Source organism: Toxorhynchites rutilus, chromosome 2 (assembly GCF_029784135.1).
Source record: "Toxorhynchites rutilus septentrionalis strain SRP chromosome 2, ASM2978413v1, whole genome shotgun sequence".
Lineage (NCBI taxonomy): Eukaryota > Metazoa > Arthropoda > Insecta > Diptera > Culicidae > Toxorhynchites > Toxorhynchites rutilus.
In genome coordinates this window covers 86864962-86890005 of record NC_073745.1, presented here as the reverse complement: position 1 = coordinate 86890005, position 25044 = coordinate 86864962, and the positions used below count along the sequence as shown (strand labels likewise).

The window sequence follows — 25044 nt, the reverse complement described above, 5'->3', positions numbered from 1 at the left end:
GTGGTCTGAAGATGCAGAGAAAGCACTTTGTGATTTGAAGTCAATATTAACATCGGCACCGGTTTTAGCAAACCCGGATTATAGCCGCCCGTTTCTCATCGAAACAGATGCATCTCAATTAGCTGTTGGTGCTGCTCTTCTTCAAGAGCATGACGATGGTAAACGCATAGTCGGATACTATAGCAAAAAATTGTCAAGTACTCAGCGTAAATATTCAGCTACAGAAAAAGAGTGTTTAGCAGTTCTGTTAGCAATTGAAAATTTTCGACACTACGTTGAAGGAACCACGTTCACTGTGATAACCGATGCCAAAAGTATCACTTGGCTATGTTCAATTTCAGCGGCAAACGCCAACTCCAGATTGTTGCGTTGGGCCTTGAAATTACAATCTTATGATTTCGTGATTCGATACCGAAAAGGCAAAGACAACGTACTGGCAGATTGCCTATCAAGAATAGAGTCTATTGAACAAGTTGACCAAGAATATGAACATCTTACGCAACAAATAAAACAGAACCCTGAGAAATTTAAAAGTTTCATGGTTTCTGGTAATAAAATATACAAGCATGTCGATGAAAACGGAAAATTTAAAGACAAGCGTTTTGAATGGAAGTACTACCCAACGACATTGGAACGTACTGAAATCATTCGTTCTATACATGAACCTTCTCATCTTGGGTATGAGAAAACGCTAAACAGGCTTAAGGAGAAATATTTCTGGCCGAAAATGGCAACAGAAACGAGGAAATATTGCAAAGATTGTCTACCTTGCAAAACATCGAAAGCGATTAACATAAACCCGACACCTCCGATGGGCTCACAGAAGAAATTTTGTGAGTACCCATGGCAATTCTTGACACTCGATTACCTGGGACCTTTCCCATCTTCTGGCAAGGAAAGATACACTTGTTTACTCGTGTTAACCGACGTCTTCACGAAATTCGTCCTGGTAGAACCATTCCGTCAAGCAACGGCTTCTTCACTGGTAAAATATCTCGAGCAATCCGTATTCCTCCTATTCGGTGTCCCAGAGGTTGTGTTGTCAGACAACGGAACGCAATTCTGTTCAAAAGAATTCAGCAATCTACTGAAACATTATGGAGTGAAGCATTGGCTCACACCCTCTTACCACCCACAGGTGAATAATAGCGAGCGTGTAAATAGGGTCATAACGACTGCAATTCGAGCATCCATTAAGGATAATCATAAGCGATGGTCCGATAATTTACAACAAATCTCTAATTCGCTTTGTAATTCAGTGCACGAATCAACAAAATACTCACCTTTTTACCTAATGTTCGGTCGTAATCAGATTATAAATGGAACCGAATATGAGAAAATAAGAGAGACCAATCCCCAAACAAGTGATAGCGAAGAACAGGATAAACTTATGTCGGATGTCAGGAAGAACTTAGCCGAAGCATACCAAAAACAATCCAAATATTATAATCTACGATCAAATAAAAACGCACCAACATATCAGGTGGGGGAGAAAGTATTAAAAAAATCCACAATACTATCAAGCAAAGCCAAAGATTACTGTGCGAAACTCGGACCAAAATACACGGTGGCATTTGTGAGAAAGTGTTTAGGAGATAGCTATGAATTGGTAGACGAGAACAATAAAAACCTTGGTATATTTCATGCCAATTATTTAAAAAAGTTTTAGATAAAGATGATCAAGCTATGACATTATCCAAAGATGGAAATGTACGAGAAAGAAAGAAAATATGTCAGGTAGATTGAGCGAATTAGATTTGTAAACCTATGTTAGCCTTGTTTGTTTACATAGCCTAACCTTATCGATGTCATCACCGAAGCGGAACATCGTTACAATATCAATCATGCAAATCTAATCTCATCACTTTTTTAGCATCGCTCACCAACCTGAACATAAAAACATAACAAAAGTGTCGATATAGTCGATGTCAATGTTTTTTTGTTCCTAGTGTCGATGTAGTCGATATTACACCATCCTCTTTGTTCTAAACCTGAAAAAAAATATGGAGAAAAAACCTGAAAAGAGAACCTGAAAAGATCTGGAAAATAACGCAGATATTAGTAAACAGAAAAAAACAACAAAATGATACAGATAATCAAATAGAATTCTTACCTTTTTTTTACAATATTTCTCAAATTTTAAAATTTCCTAATCGGCATGTGCATCACTCCAGAGCTCCAAATACTTTTCACGTAACGCAATGACAGTTGTACCGATGACAGTTCGTATTTCGATCACAGGGTATAGCGTTATGCTGTCAGTTCAATTCGATGTTTTTATTCCGCGTAGAGCGGTGCGGTATTATATATTAAGTAGTACACTATTATATGAAAGCATATACTCTGATGTAGGTCAAATTGGTATTTGATGAGCAGAATTATTTTTTTTTGTATTAAAATATATCAGATTTATGGACAAGATAAAGTCTTTTGCAATTCCTATTTCGGTAACAGAGTTTCCAGTGGGTCGAAACATCAGCGATGAAATATTTCGATGAGAAGAAATTCAGTTCAAACGAAGCATAGCAGAATTTTTTAGTTTGGTCAAGTTTACGTAATTGAGTATATCAATTGAATTGTTGTAGCATACATCTTGTGATTGATCTGACATATGTGGTTGTAGAAAAAAATATCTATGATCTGGATTATGAAAATTTGATCAATTAATTGATCAAATTTTCATAAAACTGTGAGGGGTGATGTAACGTTTTTCCGCTGTCAATATTAAAAAAAAAGAATAATTGCCGAATATTTAAAAAAAAACAACAACAACGACATCTATTAGGGGTCCAGTTTTCCTCAGGTATCCATTATCGATAATGACTATCGATAAGGGAACGACGTACAGTTTCACGGCGAAATCGTTTGCAAGAAACTTTCGGGCGGAAAGAAGTCGCCATTTGGCATGCTACGGCCTCGGCCTACTATTTTCAGGAACTCTCGGCCATTTCGTTTGCGGAGCGGTCGGAGAGTGGAACGATCTTTTCCTAAAGTGAAAGTACAAAAGTGAACTGAAATTACAAAGAAAATATTATTGTGTTCCGCTTGAATTTTATTATACAAGGATAGCAGAAAGCCTGTTCAACAGGCGGCATACGTGGGATGGAGATATTCCCCGATTCAATGAGCTCTTTCGGAGCACGATAGGTTTTTATTCCAACCGCAACGAAACGGATGTGTGACATTAAGGATCATCCGACCGGCATTCGACGAAGTTGCAGTGTCCCCCAGCGACCGCCATTACACGCTGGGCTTTTTGATTTGTGACCCGACCGCAATATACTGTGAGGTAGTTGCTGGAAGAAACGGTGGCATACCGACGATAAATCGGGCTTCATCTGTATCCAGCCTGTATCAGCGCACACAGCATAGCACGCAGCCAGTCAGCAACGTCCGGTAAAACCCTGCGCGCAGGTAGGTGCTAACTTTACGCATGGCCATGTCGTGAAACGTAACACGTTACACGTTACGTTAATTTATGTTGAATTTCTTAACTTGGAGAAATTTGGGAAGAGAGAAGGATAAAAGGGAGAATTAGGGTAGGAAGAGAAGAAGGAGAGAGTAGGTAACAAGTAGAAAATAAAATTGTAAATAGGGTTCTAAACACTGTTTTCTTTCCTTCATTGAGATAACATTTCCTAATAGATTTTATTCATTTCTCGAAGATTGGTGATTGATTCGCTCTCCCAACGCTTTCATTCGGTTTGGTGAGATTTTTGAAAGTGTTTCTTTGTGCGTTCATGAAATCCGCGCATTGGTCGGACATGATTTCTTGCAAGAGAGTTCACCTGTAACTACGTGACCTCTTACTGGAATCGTACGTGATCGTTCGAGGCTAACTTGACCCTGAGCTATTCTTGTAGTTAGTCGGGCATTAATTCAACACGACAGGTGGTCTCCCTACTGGGAGTGGCGCTAAAGCCACCGTGTTTCACTACACTCGCGTATCGGGACTTCGAACGGTTACAAAAGGATACAACTTTTATTTCTCGAGTTGTTTTTCATCATTGTTATTGGGGGCTGGGGGGTGATGGTAACGGTTGCCACTCTTAAGCTGAGCAAAGGAGAGCAATTTACCCGCTGGGGATTTCAATTTGGTTGATGGTACATTACATTGCGGATAACGTTTCCATTACAATCAAGCTGCGGTTTCGGATGATTTGAACCCTTCTAGGTAATTTGTGAACGAGACAAAATACATAAACGTCAGTACTTCGTTTTAAGCTTGTTAATTTGAATTTAATCTCACACTCAATTTACACCCGTCAAGCGAGATGACATTGTGATGGTCGAACGACAAACTTTATTCTATGTATAGAGATTTATCCGTCGGGCCGGGTTTCACCCTCTCCAAGGTTTTCACCGTGATGCCACTGCTGAGGCACAACAAGCACAAGCGCGGCCTCGCCCTGGATGGTCAGCTGAAACACGAGGATACCAATCTGGCGTCCAGCACGATGTAAGATATTTTTCTCCTGTTCATTTTCAAATCAATCCATCCAACCATCCCATTCATCACGGTCCGACACGACACCGCAGCCTGCTGCAGCTCCTTTATTTCCTGTTCGGACCGAAAAGAAAACTAACCCATCATTCTCTCGAGGTTTGTTTTTTCCACGCTCATAGGGTGGGTGGTGGTTGTGGCAGTGGGAAGATAAGAAGCACCATTATGTAGATTTTCACTCTGTTTCACTTTGATGTACTCTGTTTCATCAATTTACTCAAGGGGGCACGATGATATTCTTTTTTTTTGTTGACAGAAAATGCGCCTAACGTCGCCCCCTTAAGGTGATCGCGCCATTTTGGCTTTGTCTTTATTTCTCGCTAGGTAGTTAATGAGAAAAACGGACTTTATTGAAAAACGAATAAGCGAAAAATGTGGAGGAAAACGCTTTTGGCATCCTTTTCGGCTTCTTGCAGAGCCTAGTGATGCAATGTCGTATTTGCGGCTTCTCGGAGCAGTCCTACAGAATCCGAGTACTTGCAAATTGTAAGCTTTTAATCAACTGTCCCGTTCCGTATGTTGAGACGGTATTTTATATTTTCACTAATGATTTAAGAAAGCCATGTTCGTCTTTCAGACTTTATCATATTTATCATTCATATTAATCATCACGATTAGAAACTGTTTCTGGAGGAACGAATATAAAAATTTCAAGGCAAAAATCTCATATGTTCATATTTTTGCAAGAATCAAGGAATGACCTAAGTGTCAGTTAATTGGGAAACCACGAGAAATGAACTCGTATTAAACTTCACTAATAATTGCAATCAGAGTTTTGAAGAGTTTTGGAAGAAAATTGGAAGAAAAACGAATTGTCGACGAGTTTTCTTCACTCTTGACACTAAGTATGGACACTTGACACTAAGTATACAGCCATTCCATGGCAAACCGATATAGTGGTTCTCAGATTTTCGTGCAAAGTGGTAGTTTTGTTCGTTAACGCAAAACATTAGACCAGTATTTTTTTTATTTTTTTTGTTAGGGTGCCCATTTTCATTTTAGGCTGATTCGAAATATCGATATATTTTTCCCCCTTTTTTTTTTGTTCCAAAAATGACAAAAAATTCATAACTTGTGAACTACTGAAGCGATTTAGCCGGTCGACATATTAAACTAAAGCTAATTAGCTAGTCATTCTTGGAAAAATGCTACGCTTGCAAAAATTCCAGGTTTTGGTTTTGTCATTACTGATTGTATTCGTTTTTTATAGTTTTCATGGTCTCGGGACCAAGGGCGCTATATTTTTTAATATTTTCATGGAAAGCTAATGATTTTTCAAATAACATATCTCGAAATCAGGGAGGCGTTTTTTTTTCGTTTTTGAGTTATAATTTTTCAAAGTTTACCGATGGTCCAAAAACTACAAAAAATCATAGCTTTTGATCTACTAGACCGATTCAGATGATCAACATATCAAATGAAAGCCAATGAGCTAGTTTTGTTTGAAAAAATGATACACTCTGAATAAAAATGGTTTTGTTTTAGTAATTTTTTTTTTATTAATTCGTTTATTTTTACAGGCTCAGTTACTTAAGTTTAAAGGAGCCGAATTCTTAAATATAATTTTAAAACTATATATATAAACAATTTTCTTACATCTACGGTTAGTAAGGTGGAAAACCGATTCCTCGGGCCCGAAGGGAGTTTTCTAAATTCGATCTGGCGACCAGATACACCTCGCACGACCAAACAATGTGCTCGATGTCGTGATAACCTTGGCCACAAACGCAGAGATTGCTGCTGGCAAGATTGAAACGAAAGAGTAGTGCATCTAACGAACAGTGATTGGACATGAGTCGGGAGAAGGTGCGAATAAAGTCCCGACTCAAGTCTAGACTTTTGAACCACGGTTTGAGGCTAACCTTAGGGATAATCGAGTGAAACCACCGGCCCAATTCATCTTCATTCCACTTGCGTTGCCAGTTAGCGATGGTATTTTTGCGGACTAAAGAATAAAATTCATTGAAGGCGATTTGACGCTGATAAATATCGCCTTCAATTGCACCTACCTTTGCTAATGAGTCAGCCCTCTCATTACCCGGAATTGAGCAATGTGAAGGGACCCAGACAAAGGTAATGACATAACAGCGTCTGGATAAAGCACTCAAAATTTCTCGTATTCTCTCAAGGAACTACGGCGAGTGCTTTTCCGGCCTCACTGAACGGATATTAGTAATTATTGATTATATTTGTTTTTTATAGCTTACATCGTTTCGGGACCAAGGGCGCCATATTTTTTTCTGAAAGCTGAGGATTTTTCACATATTATATATCCAAATACCAGAGAGGTGTTGTTTTTCGTTTTTAAGTTATGGTTTTTCAAAGTTAACCGATGGTTCTAAAAATAATTTTTTTTCCTCTTTTTTCCAACACAAAAATTTATAACTTTTGATCTACTGGACCGATTCAGATGATCGACACACAAAATTAAAGCCAATTAGATAGTCTTTTTGGAAAATATTAGACTTGCAAAAGAAAATGGATTTTGATTTCGTAATTATTTATTGTATTAGTTTTTTATAGTTTACACGGTTTCGGGACCAAGGATGCTATATTTTTTTATATTTTAGATCGCCGTAATGAATCCATTTTTCATTTTTTGCCGCTGAAGTAGTTGTTCACAAACATGAAAACAACGCTCAACGTTTCTTGGCTTCAAATAAATCAAGTTCCTTTCTTTTGAGTTATTTACAACGCATTAAAAAGCTTGGAAATAGCTTGGCGGGTAACTTGTAATACTGGAGCAAGCTTCACTTCAATTTGGCACGGATGATCATCGAGCAGTGGCTTCAATTCAGCGTATTCGCAGGTTTTTGGCCTTCCTTCTCGCTGACGCTTCTCGTCAATATCGAAATCACCGTTCTTGAAGCGATCGAATCAATAACAGTACGTTGTTTCGCCTAAAGCGGCATCCTGTAAACCTTTTCTCACAAAATAAAAAGTATATGTCGCCTATATGAAATCACTGATGTTTTCGAGCGATTTTTATCATATGTCTTCACCCAAAATAAATATTTAGCACCTTTTTCGACAACCTCATACATTACTTTGAATGAGTATCATTAAGATTAAATCCACCCAAACTGGTACAGCATTTACTCAGGCGAGAGGCGAGTTTGTGTATCGAATATATGCCATAGAAATATAAGAGCAAAATAAGAGACACTTTGCAAATAAGCACGCATCAAGGCTTTACGGCATCTTTTCTACCAACACTCGTTTGGGTGTATGCTTAGTTCATGACGTTGTGTCGAATTCGAACAGCAGTTACCGCTGGAACCTATTGACAAACAGCAGGAGCATGGTTACGCCCACCAATAAATCGAGTCATTCTAACAGTGCTAGCCTAACGCCTTCAATTGTATGCCAAAATAATAGATTTTTCTAATAAAACTCATTTTATTACTTAGAAACACGAATTAGTGTCATATTGTCATATATTATAAAAAAAACCGCTGATAACGTAGAAGTAGAAGTCTAAGTATGAAAAAGCAAATAAGGAAGCGGAAGTGATAGGAAAAAACGAAGAGAACATGGGGCATGCGAGAAGATGGAAGCTAGCAAAAAAATATCATATCACGAAGATAGAGTGGATCATGAAACAAAAAAATAGAAAAAGATTAAAAAAACCATTTGAATACGAATATGCAGAGTATGAAAAGAAAAAGCCAATTAGACAAACTTGTCGCTGCAGAAGATATGGGTCAAAGAGGTTTGAGATTTATTACAGATGTGCTAGATTTTGTAACATTTGTATCTTCTTTTTGTATCGTTTTATGTCATTGGCGAATGGTTCGCTGGTGAAAAATTCGTCTCATGAAAACTTGTGAATATTGACTATTCCAGTTTTATTGTTAATATGGATTAGACTGTTTATAACAAATTTATAATGGAATTAGCTTCAAAATGACACAGATTTATATGGATCAAAAGTCAGAGTTCATCTATAGAACGTTAATTTTATGTTGGGAAACTTGCAGGTAAAGCAAAACCAGAAGAGTTACCATGAAAAGGAAGAGAAGAGGGGGCATAAAAAATAAGAAGAAAGCTAGCAAAAAAGGAAGGTAAAGTGAAGCGTAAGCAAGAAAAAAAATTACGAGAAAAAAAATTAACGAAAAATAGGTGAAATGGAAAGTATACAGAGATACGAAGATACGGAAAAGAAAGAAAGTCAAAGTCAAAGTCAAAGAAAGACAAAAGAAAGCAAGTGAAAAGAAAGAAGAAGAATAAATGGAAATGAAATAGTGAGATTATATAGAAGAGAAACATCGAGCGGAAGAACAGAAGATATATTAACCTTCCTATATTCGCGCAGACCGAGAATCAATGAGGTGGCTATCAAAACTAAATGCCTATCAAAAGTCATTTCATTCAATCGTATCTTTTTTTAAAATGAATACCAACAACGTCTAAAAATACACAATAGCAATATTACAGATACACGCATAGTCTGTGAGTATACGAGTTACGATTTTTCGCGAGAGTATAGGAGAGTTAAATAAAGAGTAAGATAAAGGGTAATAAATGTAGGAGATTGTGGAGCTTAAATTGCAATATTTGCCCCTCCACTGTGTCCGTTCACATGCGGCAGTGTTTCTGAAATTGAATTTCAAGCGACCAATTCTAGCGTGACCGATTAGGATAGAAAAATATAGTTCCTCGCCGAAGCATAAGCTACTTGTTATTGACGCAACGGGTAGATAAGCACTCAAATGTATGCAAAAACTGGAATGTGTAATGTTAAACATATCAAACAAAATTTACGATTTGATTGGTATGTAAATGATCAAAATTCGTTTGCATCAAAAAAAGTTATTAATGTTAATATTATTTCATAAAAAACACGACCTGTTCCTCGACGCGATAAACTTACTGAAAGACGTAGTCCTACGTAGTCAAAAAAGTGGAAGTAGAGGACGAAGACGAATAGTATGCGAGAAATAAGCAAAAGTGCAAACCATGGAAAAGTGCAAGATTTTTAGGAAGAGTAAAAGGGAGCGAGAAAAAAATCAGAAAAAAAAGAAAGCGTAAGATTAAGATTAAGGGATAGATCATAAGGAATTGATAGTGGAAATTGACTAGGATTGACAAAGTTATTGTAAGAAAGACACGGCAAAATCGAAGGTTATCGACTGGCGGGTGAAATTGTCATTCGTTATTCGTCTGCGGCTTATCGGCGCGGACCAAAAACTTCACATAGTCCCACAGAAAACAGTCTAACAGTGTTAAATTAAGTGATCTTAGGGGTCAATTCACGGGTCTTTTTAGTGAAACTGTTGGTTTCTATAAATAAATCAATTGTGGCACGCACGGTGCTACATTGTGCATCGTTTTCATGAAACCACAGCTCCTCCACATTAGGTGCACTCATTTGTGGTACAAAAGAGTCAGTGAGCATAGCACTGTTGCGGTCAACATTACCTGTTACATTCTGACGTTCTGACATCATTTTTGAAGAGAATGGACCAATGATTTCATTGGCCAATAGAGCGCACCGAACAATGTCAAAATAGTACGAGGATTTTATTCACTCCAAATGTGACACTTCTTGATGTATCTCTGATTTATGTCGATCCCAAAATGAACGTAAAAATATTAATTTTGATGTAACCATAATGCCAAATCTCCGCTTACTGAGCGAATGATTGTAGTCAATTCCAATAGTTTTCTGAAAACCGATGTCTAGAGGTTTACAAATGTCTAATTTATAAGTTCTACTGACAGAAAATAATGCTCTGATTTTGCTCAAATCTCGTATATTTGTTCCTTTTCGAAATATTACCATCAAATGCAAGGTGAACTTTCTGAGAGATATTCTGAATTTCACAATAAAAAGGGTTTTTCAAATTTCTTCCATATGGTTTTTAAGTGACCAAACAAACCTTGGCTTATAATACGATTTTTTGAAAACTGAGACTGTGAACTGGTTAGTATATTTAACCAAGGTATGTAATTCCGTTATTGAGATATATTTTCTCTAAACATTTTCTGAATATTTTAAATCAAATCATTTATTTGATAAAAATAAGACTCAATAAAGGAAATACATATCTTTTTGAATTTTTTCACGCATGTGAAAAAGTTTTAGCTTTCCAAAAATCTCATAAAAACTAGAGTTTCTGGAGTTCAACACCTCGAAACCCACAAAAACCAAATCTTTCAAAGTTTTCGTTTGAAACTATGTATTTGAGCGCAGTTGTCAATTTTTCATAGGAAATTTATTGAAATACCTATCATTTGCTGTTAAAATTGCGAAAATCGCTGTAGCTGAAGACGGAATAATGCTATCTTGAATCCTAATAAAGTTATGCATGATATACTGCGGTGAAAAATGAATTCAATATCAAATAGAAGTGGTAAAATTTCATTTTTTTATATGAACATCTATCTCGAAAAAAAAAACGAAAAAATATGTTTCAAGAGTTGACAACTGAAGGGTAGTTCAGTATTTAAATTTAGAAAGTTCACTTAAATACCTTTCAGTCGCTGATAAAAGATCGATTTAGCGGTTCAAAAGTGAAGAATTTACAAAAATGATAATATTCGACAGAATCGACAAAAGACAGTAAAATTTTCAGACCTCTCTAATTTTGAGTTATACAACCTAAGAAAAGAAGGTTTAAGCAAAATCAGGAAAATTCTTCCGACAGGCCGTTTTTTCATTGTATTATAAAAGCAACAAATAACATGCCTATACCTTATTCTTAGATAAAAAATTTAACGAAAACACGTATACATTATTCATGTTCCACACATATACCGTGAACTTGAAGGAATCTTTCTCGGATTGTGTGTGTCGACTGACCTTCCTTTGATTTACGATGCCGAATCCGCTGAATCCCACTTGCGGGGAGGTGAATTCTATTCGCACTGAATAAAGTAACCATCAATCAAGTCAACCGAGCAACTGGATACTTACGACCACAACAACAATTTGTTATGTTGCCGCCACCCCCTCCTCAAGAAATCGATGCCATTACAAGCAACGGTGATTAACGCTATTAGACTCGAATTAGCATATCACTTCGCCCGATTATATCTCAACAAAATTCACCACCTTCGGTCGATAGATGGTTCCGGATTGAAGGAGCCACGGAAAAAGGTATCACAACCGCGACGGTTAATGATTGCAGGTGGGATAATCCGAGGAAAAACTACCAGTCATCATGTAATGGGAAAAATACGAATACAAAAGAGAGTGGTATGCTCTTTGGCGATAGCTTCAAAAAGGAACCGTAACCACTTACGGCTTACTTTCAAAAACCTTTGAAGGGTTAAACAGTTTTTCATTCCGTTTTATTTCATTATCTGGATAGATTCTGATGGAGTTTTTCAAGAAGTTGAACTCGGAATTGCTGTTTCAATGGAGGCAAAATCAATAGCTACTGTCGCTGCCTGGAGAGCGAAAAAACTGCATGCTTGGTTCCTCCAACGATGGCGAAGCTAGTTTGCCAACAATAATGGAAACTGTATTGCAGCGAACCTATTTTTATTCGGCTGTCTCTAAAAAAATGAAGAAACTACTTCGAGACAAGTTTTTATGGGATATGAAAATGGTTTATTCACATTGCAAGAAGCCGTAGTACTCTGCGCAAACTTCAAACAGCAATTTGCTATGAAATTCTTTCTACAAATACTACACACCCACAACAACTATCCGCCGCAATAGTTTGTGTTTCCAGCAGCGCAATTCGTGCATGAAATGTTTTTATGCACTATTACGTCTGGGATGGCGAAACTCGACAAACAGAAAAAAGCAACAAAGTATTCATCGAACGAATCATTCTGTCGGACCGAGTTTACGTTCCATTGTCGTAAAAAGAAGGATCCCCATGGGGGAGGAGTTGCTACTGCTGCTACCTCGATCAAGTGAAAAGCATTTTCCACTCTAAGTTTACTTCCGGTTGGTTGTACGCTCCCACAGACGACACAGCACCAGCGGTCCAACGCGTTAAATTTAATTATGTCACGCTAAATTGAATCATTTTTCATTTTTCTTTCTTTCCCGAACTCCTCCATGTCATGGTCCCTCGCTCTCTTTTTTGGACCGGTATAAACTAAATTTGTCCCATGGCTGGCTGTATCCGCGCCACATACAACCGCACCACCAACCAAAACAAAATCGAACCCAAACTCCGCAGAGACGGATGTCAGGTGGCGCCCGGATTCACGCTGTCCAAAGTGTTCACACTGACCCCACTGTTGGCCAATAACAAGGACAAATGGGGCTTGGCACTAGACGGGCAGCTAAAGCACGAGGACACAAATCTGGCCTCGAGTACACTGTAAGTTTCATGCGCCGCCGTCGCCGCCACCTCCATTGGCGTGCAAATTTTTCTTTCTACTCCTTGTTGTGATGTGCTTTCTGTTCGTATTTGTTTTGTGTTTTATGCTTGAAACCGGCGAGGGCAATGATGGCCGTAATGGTCAGTTGTTATTGCAGCATCTTGAAGGTACTATCCAAGATCAACTTACTACTAATGGACATCAGAGCCCGCCCTTGGTAGAACATTTTTCCGCCATAATCATTGTAGAGTCCTTCATTTTCCGCTTCGTTTGATGCGTATTTTAATTTATGGTTTTTGTTCATCTTTTTGCTCTGATTCGCTTTGTTTTTTCAATTATATGTTAATAAAATTTCTGTTACTTTGGTACAAATGTTCGCTCCGATCTGCTCCTCTGTTTAAGTTTCCTGTATGAATTGTTATATTTTGCGTTATATGTCTTTTGCTTTTTGCATCCTGTACAGTATTTACCGTCTCTGCTATTGCATTGTAGTGTATTATCATGCTTTCATACTAATCAAGAGTAAGTTTAAATAGTATCATTTTTATTTTCACACCTTATATATTTAACTAATGCAGGTAGAACTAAAAAAATACTACTTTTTTGACATTTACTTTTTCAGCTCCAAATATTCAAATTCATGAGATTCCTCTTTTGAAAATTCTCAAATTCGAAAAAGTTTTCTAACGTAAAAATCACTTCGTGGAACCTTGACAATAAAAGCATCCACTCGATGACAGATAGCACTTGCAAGTTTTGTGAAACACAGCAAGATTTTCTTCAGGTGCCCCGTAAAAATAACCATACAAATTAAGTTAGAGAAGATCTCAAATGATAACATGATATGAAATTAGGAAAAAAATTCACGATGTTACGATTTAGATTCTTCGTTTGTTGTGTTGGCAACACTGTTGGTGATATTCATTACAAATTTATTCCTCAGACAATGTTTTGATTTTATCATCCTTCAGCGTCGCGGCGATACTGCAAGTACTGTTTTTTCATGAAATTGTGTTTTACGGGAAATAGAAATTGTAGGAGATGAGACGAGAACAATTAAGAAAATGATTAAATAATAAAATATAAATATGTAAACAACATAATATGTATGAAAAATGAAATAATTATTCGATTATCAAATTCTTATGTTTCATCTGCCCTATGTATCTGGGGGGTATGGTACAGGATTGACGCTATGTGCAAGCAAATTTTTGGGCTAACCATAAACACAAGCATGGAGAGGAGGATAATATAAGAGAGAAACGAGAAAACTCTCCTATTTATCTCTGTTCTCGTCTCATCTCCTACAGAAATTACTATACTTCGGAGTTTATGAGTGTTGATTTACCGTCCAGCGTTGAACTCGTAAAAAGTTCTAGTTTTTGGGAATAACAAGTACACATGTATATAAACGAAATCTCATACTAGAAAAAATATAAGCGATAGAAAAATGCAGCTTTTAACCCAAACGCTTCAAGAACATCTCCGATATTTCTGAACACCCATTTATTAAACTAGGTCAATTTCCCCGTCAAATGCACATCAATAAATCTGTTTCCAAAGAATTATTACTATTTGAACTTTGATGAAATTATTTCCGATCTGATCCTTTTCTCGGGTTGACCATAAAGCGAATATTTCGAGGGATGTCTGTTCTCACGCACTTCTCATCACAACGTTAGCTGCCATCGCTAGTTCTCTAGATCAACTCGCCATATTCTATGCAGTTCCGACAATATTTTTGCCACCACTCAGCTAACGACATTTTTTATCTCGAAACCAACGTTCTCTACTTCTCTGGGCAGTTTTAGCTTTCACGAAGCGCTTCCACATCAGATTCCAGAGCGTCAGTTCTCCATCTCCATAGATCGATACACCTTATCGATCCCTTTTGCCCAATAGTTTGAACTATTCCCCGGCATTTTCGACCTCTTTGCAGATAGCATCTACAGTAGACTTTCCTTCTCAGAACCCGTACCGAATAAACCCTGTTCACCTTCACAGCACCAACTTCTAGATCTTCACATCACAGTTCTTCATAGTAGTCCTTCTTGCTCCATTTCATTCCGCGTTTCAAAGCGTTTATTGTCGTACGGAAAACAATCATACACTACTCTCTAATTCTTCCCTCGGCGACGCAAGCTCTAGCTGAAAAAAAAGGTTGTGTGGGTCCATGATCGAGGAATCGCTGTCTGCGCGAGGTAATTTGACGAAGAGTTCCCCTCGAAAGCCTTCGTTTTTCATTCCCGCTCGTAGCTATTTGTTGGTTTTAGAGCCACAGAATTCCGAAGGCTGATGCATTACCGAATTACCTAATGGTCCCTTCGCTCCTCTGTGAAGTGTACGATTATGGATTTGACATTGTTCCTTCCGAAAAGTGCTGATAGCACCCTAGTTTTACAACACGAAATCCAGCTAAGCCAAAGCTTCTAGGAGGTTCTACCCGTTCCCCCACTCTATAGACCAGACCTTAGTATCTCAAGCCATACCGCTTTAGAAGATCCGCAGTTTGCATACATTCCGTGAGAAGTAGCCCCACTGTCAGGCGTGTGCCGCGAAGAAAGTTTAGAGTCTGCCACGCATGTTCAACACGAATATGGGAAAGAATTTTTCCTGCATACGTGTTGGCTTTGTCCTTCCACTTAACGGTTGGGCCTTTTTTTCGAAGCTGTATATACCTCTCCTGATTCCTACTAATCTCGGTCTCCCATGCAAGGTGAATGGAATGGTTCACTCTTCAAATGACACCCTCACCAGTTGGTCAGCTTAGCGGGATATGACAGAAAGTAGTGTTTTGATCTTTCAACTACCCTTCATTTTTTGAATTATGAGGTGCTTGATTACCACCCTACAATTTTAAAGACTTTAAGGACACTTTCCGAGTCTGAGCAAATCACAGCGCTAATAGCTTCGGTGAAGCAAGGTCCACTTACCACTTCTTGCACTTTATTTACTTTATTGACTTTGACTATGAGGATTGGCATCCCTGGCTCCAGCAGAGCAGCGACTCAAGCTCAATGCACGAAGTAGCGTATCAACAGTTATGGTTTGATAGTGTCGTCAGGTCCTTGCCCTAAAAGAAAGCGATGCCATAGACTGGCTGGGTATTCTTCCCACCTTACCTGTGCATCTTCTGCACACACAATATCGACCAAGGGATCGCTAGTACTTTCGGGTAGTAAGCTCATAATGTAACTACTATACAATGCGCCCTTGATTATGCGGATACCGCTGTTGTGAGCGGATACCGCTGTTGTGAGCGGATACCGCTGTTGTGAGCGGATACCGCTGTTGTGAGCGGATACCGCTGTTGTGAGCGGATACCGCTGTTGTGAGCGGATACCGCTGTTGTGAGCGGATTCCAGTATATTGTCACACTACTTGGGCTGAAAAGTCCCGGGATTTTTAGTGAAAACAATCGTTTTTTGGGCAAGCTGCATTTATTCCTCAACATAGTTTCCTTTGAGGGCAATACACTTGGTAAGCGCCGCTGTTTTTGGTCGACGGTCAGCAAACGCGGCATCCATCGCGCGGATAACTTTTTCATGTCCAAAACGTCGTGCAAAATGTATCCCACTTGTTCTTTTGAAATGCCTACAGCCTTAGCTAACTCGCAAAACTCCACTTTACGATCGTTCAAAATGAGTCGATGCACTTGTTTTACGATTTCTGGATTTGTAGCCCTTTTTGGCCTTCCAGAGCGAGGTGCATCTGCGGAGCTTGTACGGCCCATTTTAAATTCACTGATCCACCGATAAACTGTTGTTCTCGAGAAACAGCAGTGGAATAACATTTCGTCAACCACCGCATTGATTATTCAGAAGTCTTTTTTTAAGAAGCATTTCTTTAACTTAAAACGTCCCGGTTATCCATAATCACACTCTTGAACATTTGAACATTGAGCTCGAAATTCAGAACCTGTCGATCCGAGGAGTTTAACACTATTCTATTCTGAGCAAATTCGCCACTTCTTAAGAAGGCCTTTGATGAGTATTGCAGCCATCCCTGCTTTAACTGCCAGGTATCGCGAGAAACTCGATATGTTTCGTCAATGAGTTGTATTTTGTTTCCGCCGTCGATTGGTGGATCTGGGTTACTTCCATTACCGCTGGTCTGCTCGCTCGTTCATATGCAGAATATTTGAAATGACCTGTCGTATGGTCATTACTGCCATCCTAATCACAGAGCATGCTCCACGGTGCTTCGCACCATCTCCTGCGACATGTTTCTTCGTTGGTTTTGTCGGATGCAGACATAGCGTAGACGGCGTTTTTTTTCTGACTTCACTAGTCTTTCCCATCCATGTGCGGAGCGGAGGGTGGAATGAACAACCACTTCGTTTGCGTGTTGGTGAAGGTTTGAGATAGTTGTCCGTTGATGCTTCTGCTTTCCTGGATAAGATCATTGCTGGTTCCTACAAAATTCGTGGCAATGACAAAACATCGAATAAAGGTTTGCGAATATCAGCTGGATTTTCTCTCCACAGAAGTCGCTGCGCATGTCGGTCCTCTTTGATGAATACTTGATGGAAAATCTCTCGCACGTCTGTGCAGATTGCCACCTTGTGTTCTCGAAAACCAAACCGGTACTGCTGGGAACGACACGAGCAAGTCTGGTCCCTTCAGCAACATGGTGTTGAGACAGATTCCATTTACCTTAGCCGCCGCATCGCAAAAGGTGCGTATTTTCCCAGATTACTTTGGATTGATGGTAACTTCCAACGGCAAATACCACTTCCTCCTGGAGTCTGTTTCCCTCAGTTCTTGATCCGTTTCTAGGTGGATGTAACCTTTCTGCTCGTAGTCAAGCATCTGGTTTTTGACGCTGGTTTCTATAACAGGATCGGCATACATCCTTCCTTCCAAGCACTGAAATCTCCTCACTGCCATTGAGTGAGGAAGCTGTCATATTTCCAAATCAGTCCGGTTTCGAAATGCTGTCCAACGCGCTTCGTAGTCGTTTCCAAAATTCGCATCGCTTGCTGATTTTCTGCGGATTCCAGACACTGCTCCAAACTTTCTATGGCAAAATGCTGTTTCACTAACTCGTGCAAATCGTCGTCACCGGGTGAACAGATATGGAAGCTATATTCTGCTACCGCTTTATTGGAACCCAGTGGTCTATGGATCGACCATCCTATACGCGTTTTGCTAGCTATCGGTACGTTCGGTCCGCCTTCCCTTATCTTCAACGCCGTCCCAAGGTACGCGTTATCGCCACCTATTAGAATTTTCGGAATTGCGTCCTCGTAATCAGCCATGGGTAATTGTTTCAAGTGTAGGTGAGCCGAAGTTAACTTCGAGTAGTCTAATGTTTGTCGGGGTAAATTCAATTTCGGAACCGTCCGTGCCCGTGCAATTTTGTATTTATGAGACAATCTTGCCCACGAGATGTCCACGCTGACCCGTTTCGATCCATGCTCTACCCGCGTCACGTTAGATCTCCAGGTTAGGCATAAGGTGTCGCTTTCTCCATCAAGGTTCAGATAATCAGCTGCTGACTTCTCCAGCAACGTAACAGACGAACGATCGTCCAAGAGCGCAATGGTGTTCAGGGACCGTACCTTGACAAACAGCGTCACCGGTACCATCTTACCTTAAAGTGGGAAGATGTTGTGGCTTTTTTGCGATCAATTATCATGTTTTACAAAAAAAAATAGTGAGTTTCAATTTGCATGCCTGATAGTTATTAGAAATTGATTTAAGAATAAAGGGTGTGTCACATCAAATTGCATCACGGAAAAAACGCTGTAGAAATTTAATTTTTAGGAATTATATCTTCAGCTTTCGCTTATAATCAGATAAGAGTGTATAGATCACGTTGGCCATGCCTCACTGTCCATTTTTCGTAAATTTGGAAAAATGTCGTCGAACGAAAAAGAGCGTCGTGAATTAATCCTGCACACTCATTTCGAGAATCCGGAGTTGTCACATCGGGACATCGGTAAGATGCTGGGAATCGTCCAATCCACGGTCAGCAGAGTACTAAAACGATACTTCGAGAACCTAACCATCGACCGGAAGGTGAAGAACGGCAAAAATGGATGCTCCTTCAGTGAAAAGGATCACAAGCGCGTAGTTAAGCAGTTTAGACGTGATTCGAGAAGTTCGGTCCGGGATGTCGCCAATAAGCTGATTTGTCAAGTTCATTCGTCCAGCGGACCAAGCAGCGGGAGGGCCTGCGTACATACAATGTTCAGAGGGCTCCTAACCGCGACGAAAGGCAAAACATGGTGGGGAAGACGCGAGCCCGGAAGCTGTACACCGAAATGCTGACGAAGCCGCATTGCCTGGTAATGGACGACGAAACCTACGTCAAAGCGGACTTTCGTCAGCTGCCGGGCCTGTTGTTCTTCTCCGCAGAGGACAAATTGAGCGTTCCGGAGGAGATTCGCAAGCAGAAACTATCCAAGTTTGCCAAAAAGTACATGGTGTAGCAAGCGATCTGCTCTTGCGGAAAGCGGAGCGCCCCCTTCGTGATGACCGGCACGGTAAATGGGCAGGTTTACCTTAAGGAGTGCCTACAGAAGCGCTTACTACCACTATTGAAGCAGCACGAGGGCCCGACCATCTTCTGGCCGGATCTCGCGTCGTGCCACTATTCAAAGGACGTGTTGGAGTGGTACGAAGCCAACGGGGTCACCATCGTGCCAAAGGAAATGAACCCGCCCAACGCGCCGGAGCTTCGCCCAATAGAGAAATATTGGGCGATTATGAAGCAGGCCCTCCGGAAGAACCCAAAAGTTGTCAAATCGGAGGCGGACTTCAAGAGAAAATGGATTTCTGTTCAAAAAAAACTACAACCTGACGTTGTACAGAACCTTATGGACGGGGTAAAGAGAAAGGTGCGAGCATACGGGCTTGGGCTCGAAGTATGAATAAAAAGAAAATGCCAAAAGTTGTTTAATAGTTTTTATTTTACTGTCTAAAATTTTCAAAAGGATCGGTCTACTGGGCGAATTTCTACAGCGTTTTTTCCGTGATGCAATTTGATGTGACACACCCTTTAGTTTCGTTTTCGTAATTTAAAGAAACCCCATATTCCCGTTTATCGCATCACCATATTCATAAAATTGTACGGTGTCATGCTTCAATTACGATTGAGCGTATGAACGAATTGTTACAATAGAAGAGATCCAAAATATACTATACGCAATCAACCCAAATTTTCCTTCCAAATATGACGCTGAGATCACGCAAGAATCCACAAACTGTATATGGTCGATTTAAAATACAAAATCCGAAATTTGAGCACACAGTTGGTGCACATAACATTTACGCTAAGCCATCCAAACAGCAATCAATATTGCTTGAAATTGAGCGATGTCAAACTCTTTTATTGGCACAAATCATGCGTCCTTCTTTGCCTATATTTATGTTACTGTTGTAGATTATCATTCGTCCTGCCATCAATAAATTTTACTACTAACACGTAAACTTTTTCATCTCTTGCTTCCATTCATTGTGTCGATGAAAATTCATGATGCTCATAAATCACACTTCTAAGCCCTCTCACAAATCATTCCATCACATCAAAATCACACCATCCACGGTTTTTGTGCGTGTCGCGCCACAAACCATAGCTCTTCTTTGTCCATGTTTGGCACGTGTTAACATAGCATTTTTCTCGTCATCAGCATCATTTTCTCTCTCTCTCTTGTCGCCACCAGTAGTCGAAATAGTGAAAACGTTTACACATTGGATTTCCACCCGCCATTCAATCTAAGTCCAACCTAAAATAACAAAAAAAAAACTCTATGGCTGTATTTTGTAAATAATTTAACATTTATGATTCCACGGTGTGCTTCTTCTCTTTCTCTTCTTCCCGCCTAGGTCTCGCAATATGGTCGACGGAAAGTATAGGTACAGAAGCAGAAATTTGCTTCCATTGGAAAAATATATCATCAATTTTCCCCCATTGTCATCACTGATCACTGATTTTGTTGTAGTTTTTGGCTCTATTTGCATTTATCAATGTTGTCGAATTAATTAATGGAAAAATTCCAAGAATAATAGCAGTGGCTGTTGAGCTAGTAGACTTTCGGGATATTTATTTCACATGTCACATGTTTTCAAATCACAAAGCGGAAGGCTTCTCTACTGCACTGCTCGTGAATTATTTTTTTTAATTCCATTTCACCCATGCATGTAACATACGACAAGCATCATGTTCCCCATACTTCGTGTAGTATTTTCTTATTTAAATATGAAATCGAAACATGTACGTACCGTACACATTGTTTGCAAGCAACAATACCATGAAAAGTATGATGATTGAAATATTTTTGTTATCGAATCATGACAACACCTGCCTCCGCGATCAATATTACATTCCAGTTTCCGACATATCGAATGGTTTTCTCTCCTTTATTTTAAATTTCCAATGGTGATGGTAAAACACGAACTAAGATCCTTGGTAAACATGCTCTCATTTTCTCTGTCTGTTTGCTGTTAAATCAACTCAAATTAGCCTCATCAAATCAAACTTGCCATTCTTCATCTGACTCTTTGACATCCTTTTTCGAACGAAAGTATACTCATCTCCATACCCAAAATTCCAACCATCCAATCAAGTTCCATTTACACGATCCTGCATGCTATTGATCGAAAATCGTTCACTACCAACACCCCACCCACAAACAGGAAAAAGGGAACAAAGCAAACAAAGCAAACAAACAAAATGAAAAATAGAATTTAAAGTGACACTAATTTGATTTTTATTTTCACGATTTTCTCCCACCGTTTTGCTTCGCTGCTGGGATACACCTTGGTACACCATCACCCCAATGGAACCAACCAAATGCCATCCATCTGACCTGTTGGAACCGAACCCGCTCTGTGATATCGACGAATAAATCGGATGACACCACACGAAATCGCCAACCTGTTTGCGGATGCAGAATCGCCGATCCTTCCCAGCGAGAGAATCTCGGCATCATCGTGCAGTACAAAGTGAAGGTCAAGCTGTGCATTACACCACTGGGCGGGTAATTATTATCTTTATTGGCTTCATTTTTAATTCCTGCTCCACGTCTGCTATTAGCTGGATAAAATGGCGCTTTGATGTGTGACGTGCTGACAGCGGGTTCATAAATAATGATTCGCTGTCAGTGCCACCACAAAGTGCATCAAATCCTTTCCAGGTATTTATGTCGTTAAACTGGTTCAATTTCAAATCGGGAGGATTTCCGTGAAACATGAGCAGCATTTATCTAACAGAGGAATCCAGAAGCAGGAATGATTTTCAACATTACATAAAACATATCCATAATCAGCCATTCCATGCCAAACCGATCTGTAACGCAAAACATTTGACCCGTATTTTTCAATTTTTTCATTATTTTTCTATTTTAGGGTGGTCCGAAAAATCCGAAATTTTCACTTTTTCTCAAAAATGATTTTTTTTTCAAAAATTCATAACTTTTGAACCACTGAACCGAATTAGATATCAAATTGAAGTCAATGAGCTAGCCTTTTATTAAAAAAAAAATTAAACCTGCAACCAAATGGATTTTATTTTCGTATTTATTGATTGTAGACGTTTTTTATTGTTTTAATCGCTTTTGACTTGAGGGCGCTATATTTTTCAATATTTTTTCTTGAAAGCTGTGGATTTTTTGCATAACAGCTGATTTTTTTAACGATATTTTCGTGTGGTATATGAAAAGAAGCATATTTGACGAAGTTATCGTCCATTTCGTTTCGTTTTCGATGTTTTATATGCATTTCAGTGCGAAAAAAGCATATTTGCGTCTAAATTATCTACTTCTCAAATCATTCACATCCTTTCATCAAATGCTCTATGTTTCGCATGACATGATTTCTAATAGCAACAAGTGTCGACATGCAACTAAAAGCACAAAACAGCCACACCACAACCGAAAAGGTGTCCCATAGCATAGCAGGGAAACAAAAGGAAAGAACGGAGAACCGGTGAACGGCATTGATTTGAGTTATTGTTTGGGGAAACTGTTTTTATTCGGTCCCTTTCTATCGCACAAAAAAAGTTTTTTTTCAGATTATTTACCGAATACAATTTTTAAAGTTACTGGCAATGTTTTGTACCGTTTTCTTTTGTGCGGTCCCTGTTCCCCGCACAAAAAAGGTTTGGCTGTATAGGAAGTTTTCTTTGAAAAATTCCAAAAAATTAAAAAAAACTTTTTCTTTCCCATCTTAAAACTTTTCCATCATCCATCAAAAAAAATAATTTTCAAAATAATTTTGTTTCAATGTAAACTTGTAATGTAAACAAGTTATTCATATGATTTTTTTTAGAATTAAAAAAAAAGTTTTTGATAAAAATTACATCGAATAAAAATTTAAAAAATTAAATTCATTTTAATCAAAATGTTTTTTTTAATTCTGAAAAAAATGTGAATAGCCCATACAATAACCAACAAATAGTCCATACATCTGAAGAAGGGCACTGCTACAGTTAAAGAGTTTTTCTAACAACAACTTTCTATGTTTTCTTTGAAAAATTACTACAATGTTTCACTCATTAGATTTTTTTTTGTGTAAATCGCAATTGACATATTCTTCCCACCTTTTTTTCGGAATGGATGTAAAGCCGTGTCGGAGTTAGTTGTATATTTTCAAAGAAAACATGAAAAAATTATTGGCTTGCTGTTTAGGAATTTCAAAAAATGCGTTTTCAGGAAAAAGGAGTTTTTATATTTAAAATATTTTCTGGAAAAAAATAAGAAAAAATAACCCTTTTCTAGATTTTTCCTAGGCCGTCTAGATTTTTTTGAGAATTCAAGTATGCAAAGTGGCTTAAATGGCCAATGTCTTCAAACCCACAAAGTTTCAACACAATACGAGAAGAGAAGGTGCTGCTATCTTCAAAGACGAATTGGCATGAAATTCTTTTGTTACGTTTTGATTGGCATAATTTTCGAAGCAAAGATATGCACAATATGGGCATTGTTCTGCTATTTATTTGAAATGGCAAATGAAGCAAAACACAAAACAAGTGACAACTTCTAATGTCACACATATGTTATTACCGTTAAAAAAGCGTACATTATAAGCAAGCATTCAAACCAAATTCAGGCCAAAACATAGACATCATGTTGATCATGTTGAGTTTCGTTCCGGAACACATTTTTCTTTAATTTGGCTAAGTGGCCAGTACAGTGTTATGACGCTATACCCGTTCTCGAAATGATCCCAGGTGCACTTCAAAAATCCAAGTACACCCAGGTTTTTTTACGCGGGGGATACGTACCTCGTAAAAAAACAGCGTTAATTGGAAAATCCGCGGAAAAAACCCGCGTTAATTGGAAAATCCGCGTAAAAAAAACCGCGTTAATTCGAAAATCCGCGTAAAAAAACCATGTCACCTAATGATAGATATCAAATGGGACTACCCTTACGTAAAACGGAAGTAAAAAGTTGAGTGTTGCTCGTTTCCGAAAACCCATAGTTTTTTCCTGCAATTTAGTTGGTTAATGGTAGCTATAGTTCGGTTTTCCTCACGAATGAGGTCATCTGCTGTTGCTAGAAGATTCCCTAGTAATTTGTACACTCTTCTGCCGATGCACGTGCAGTACCACTGTTGGACCGTCCAGAGCTAAGTAGACGAGGAAAGACATTCACGAATAGCTGCCCGTAAAAACCCCGTCCCGTTGTACCGCCCGGCGAGCTCCCCGTTACCCAACACCCAAAAACTAAGTAAGAATGGCGATAAGGTGCGGCACTAAGCGCTAAACTCCGTTACAAGCACTAGTTACCGTAATTTGCTCTGAGGGAACATGAGAGAAAAACGTGAGCTGAGGGGGAGATGTGATATTGCACTGGTCTTTTTTTACGCGGGTACCGCGTTAAATGGAAAATCCGCGTAAAAAAAACCGCGTTAATTGGAAAATCCGTGTAGAAAAAAATTGCGTTAATTGGAAAATCCGCGTAAAAAACCGCGTTAACTGGAAAAACCGCGTAAAAAAAACCGCACAAAAAATAACCGCGTAAAAAAACCTGGGTGTATAGAACATGCATTGTCCGCTACTGTGCAGCGATATGTTCCGTGAATTTCGATTTGCTGGCCACAAGCTTCCCAAAGTCTTTCACTGTGCTTGTTCGTTTCTAGCTCGTTTTTCAGATTCTGAAGTAAAAAATGCGGAGTACGAGAACGCTTGGAAGATCATTTGGTATTTGTTGGTGTTATTTTCCATCACATTCAAGTACAGACTTGAATGTGATGGAAAGACTATTCCAATAGTATCGATATTTATTTGAAGCACGCACCGTAGTAAT

The 25044-nt window shown here is 38.9% G+C and overlaps 1 protein-coding gene across 8 annotated transcripts in view; it reads left to right on the top strand.

Annotated features, from left to right (window-relative positions):
- The window catches only part of LOC129770050 (beta-arrestin-1), a 256936-nt gene that overhangs the window by 218302 nt on the left and 13590 nt on the right, over positions 1 to 25044 (top strand). For 5 of the 8 annotated variants that reach the window (XM_055772645.1, XM_055772647.1, XM_055772648.1 and 2 more), the window contains exons 7-9: positions 12646 to 12789; positions 20623 to 20652; positions 21690 to 21776. In XM_055772645.1, coding sequence (XP_055628620.1) covers positions 12646 to 12789; positions 20623 to 20652; positions 21690 to 21776 — 261 coding nt within the window. Of the gene's footprint in view, positions 1 to 4318; positions 4460 to 12645; positions 12790 to 20622; positions 20653 to 21689; positions 21777 to 25044 lie in introns of all 8 variants that reach the window. The other 3 variants (XM_055772649.1, XM_055772651.1, XM_055772650.1) reach the window with 3 other exon arrangements.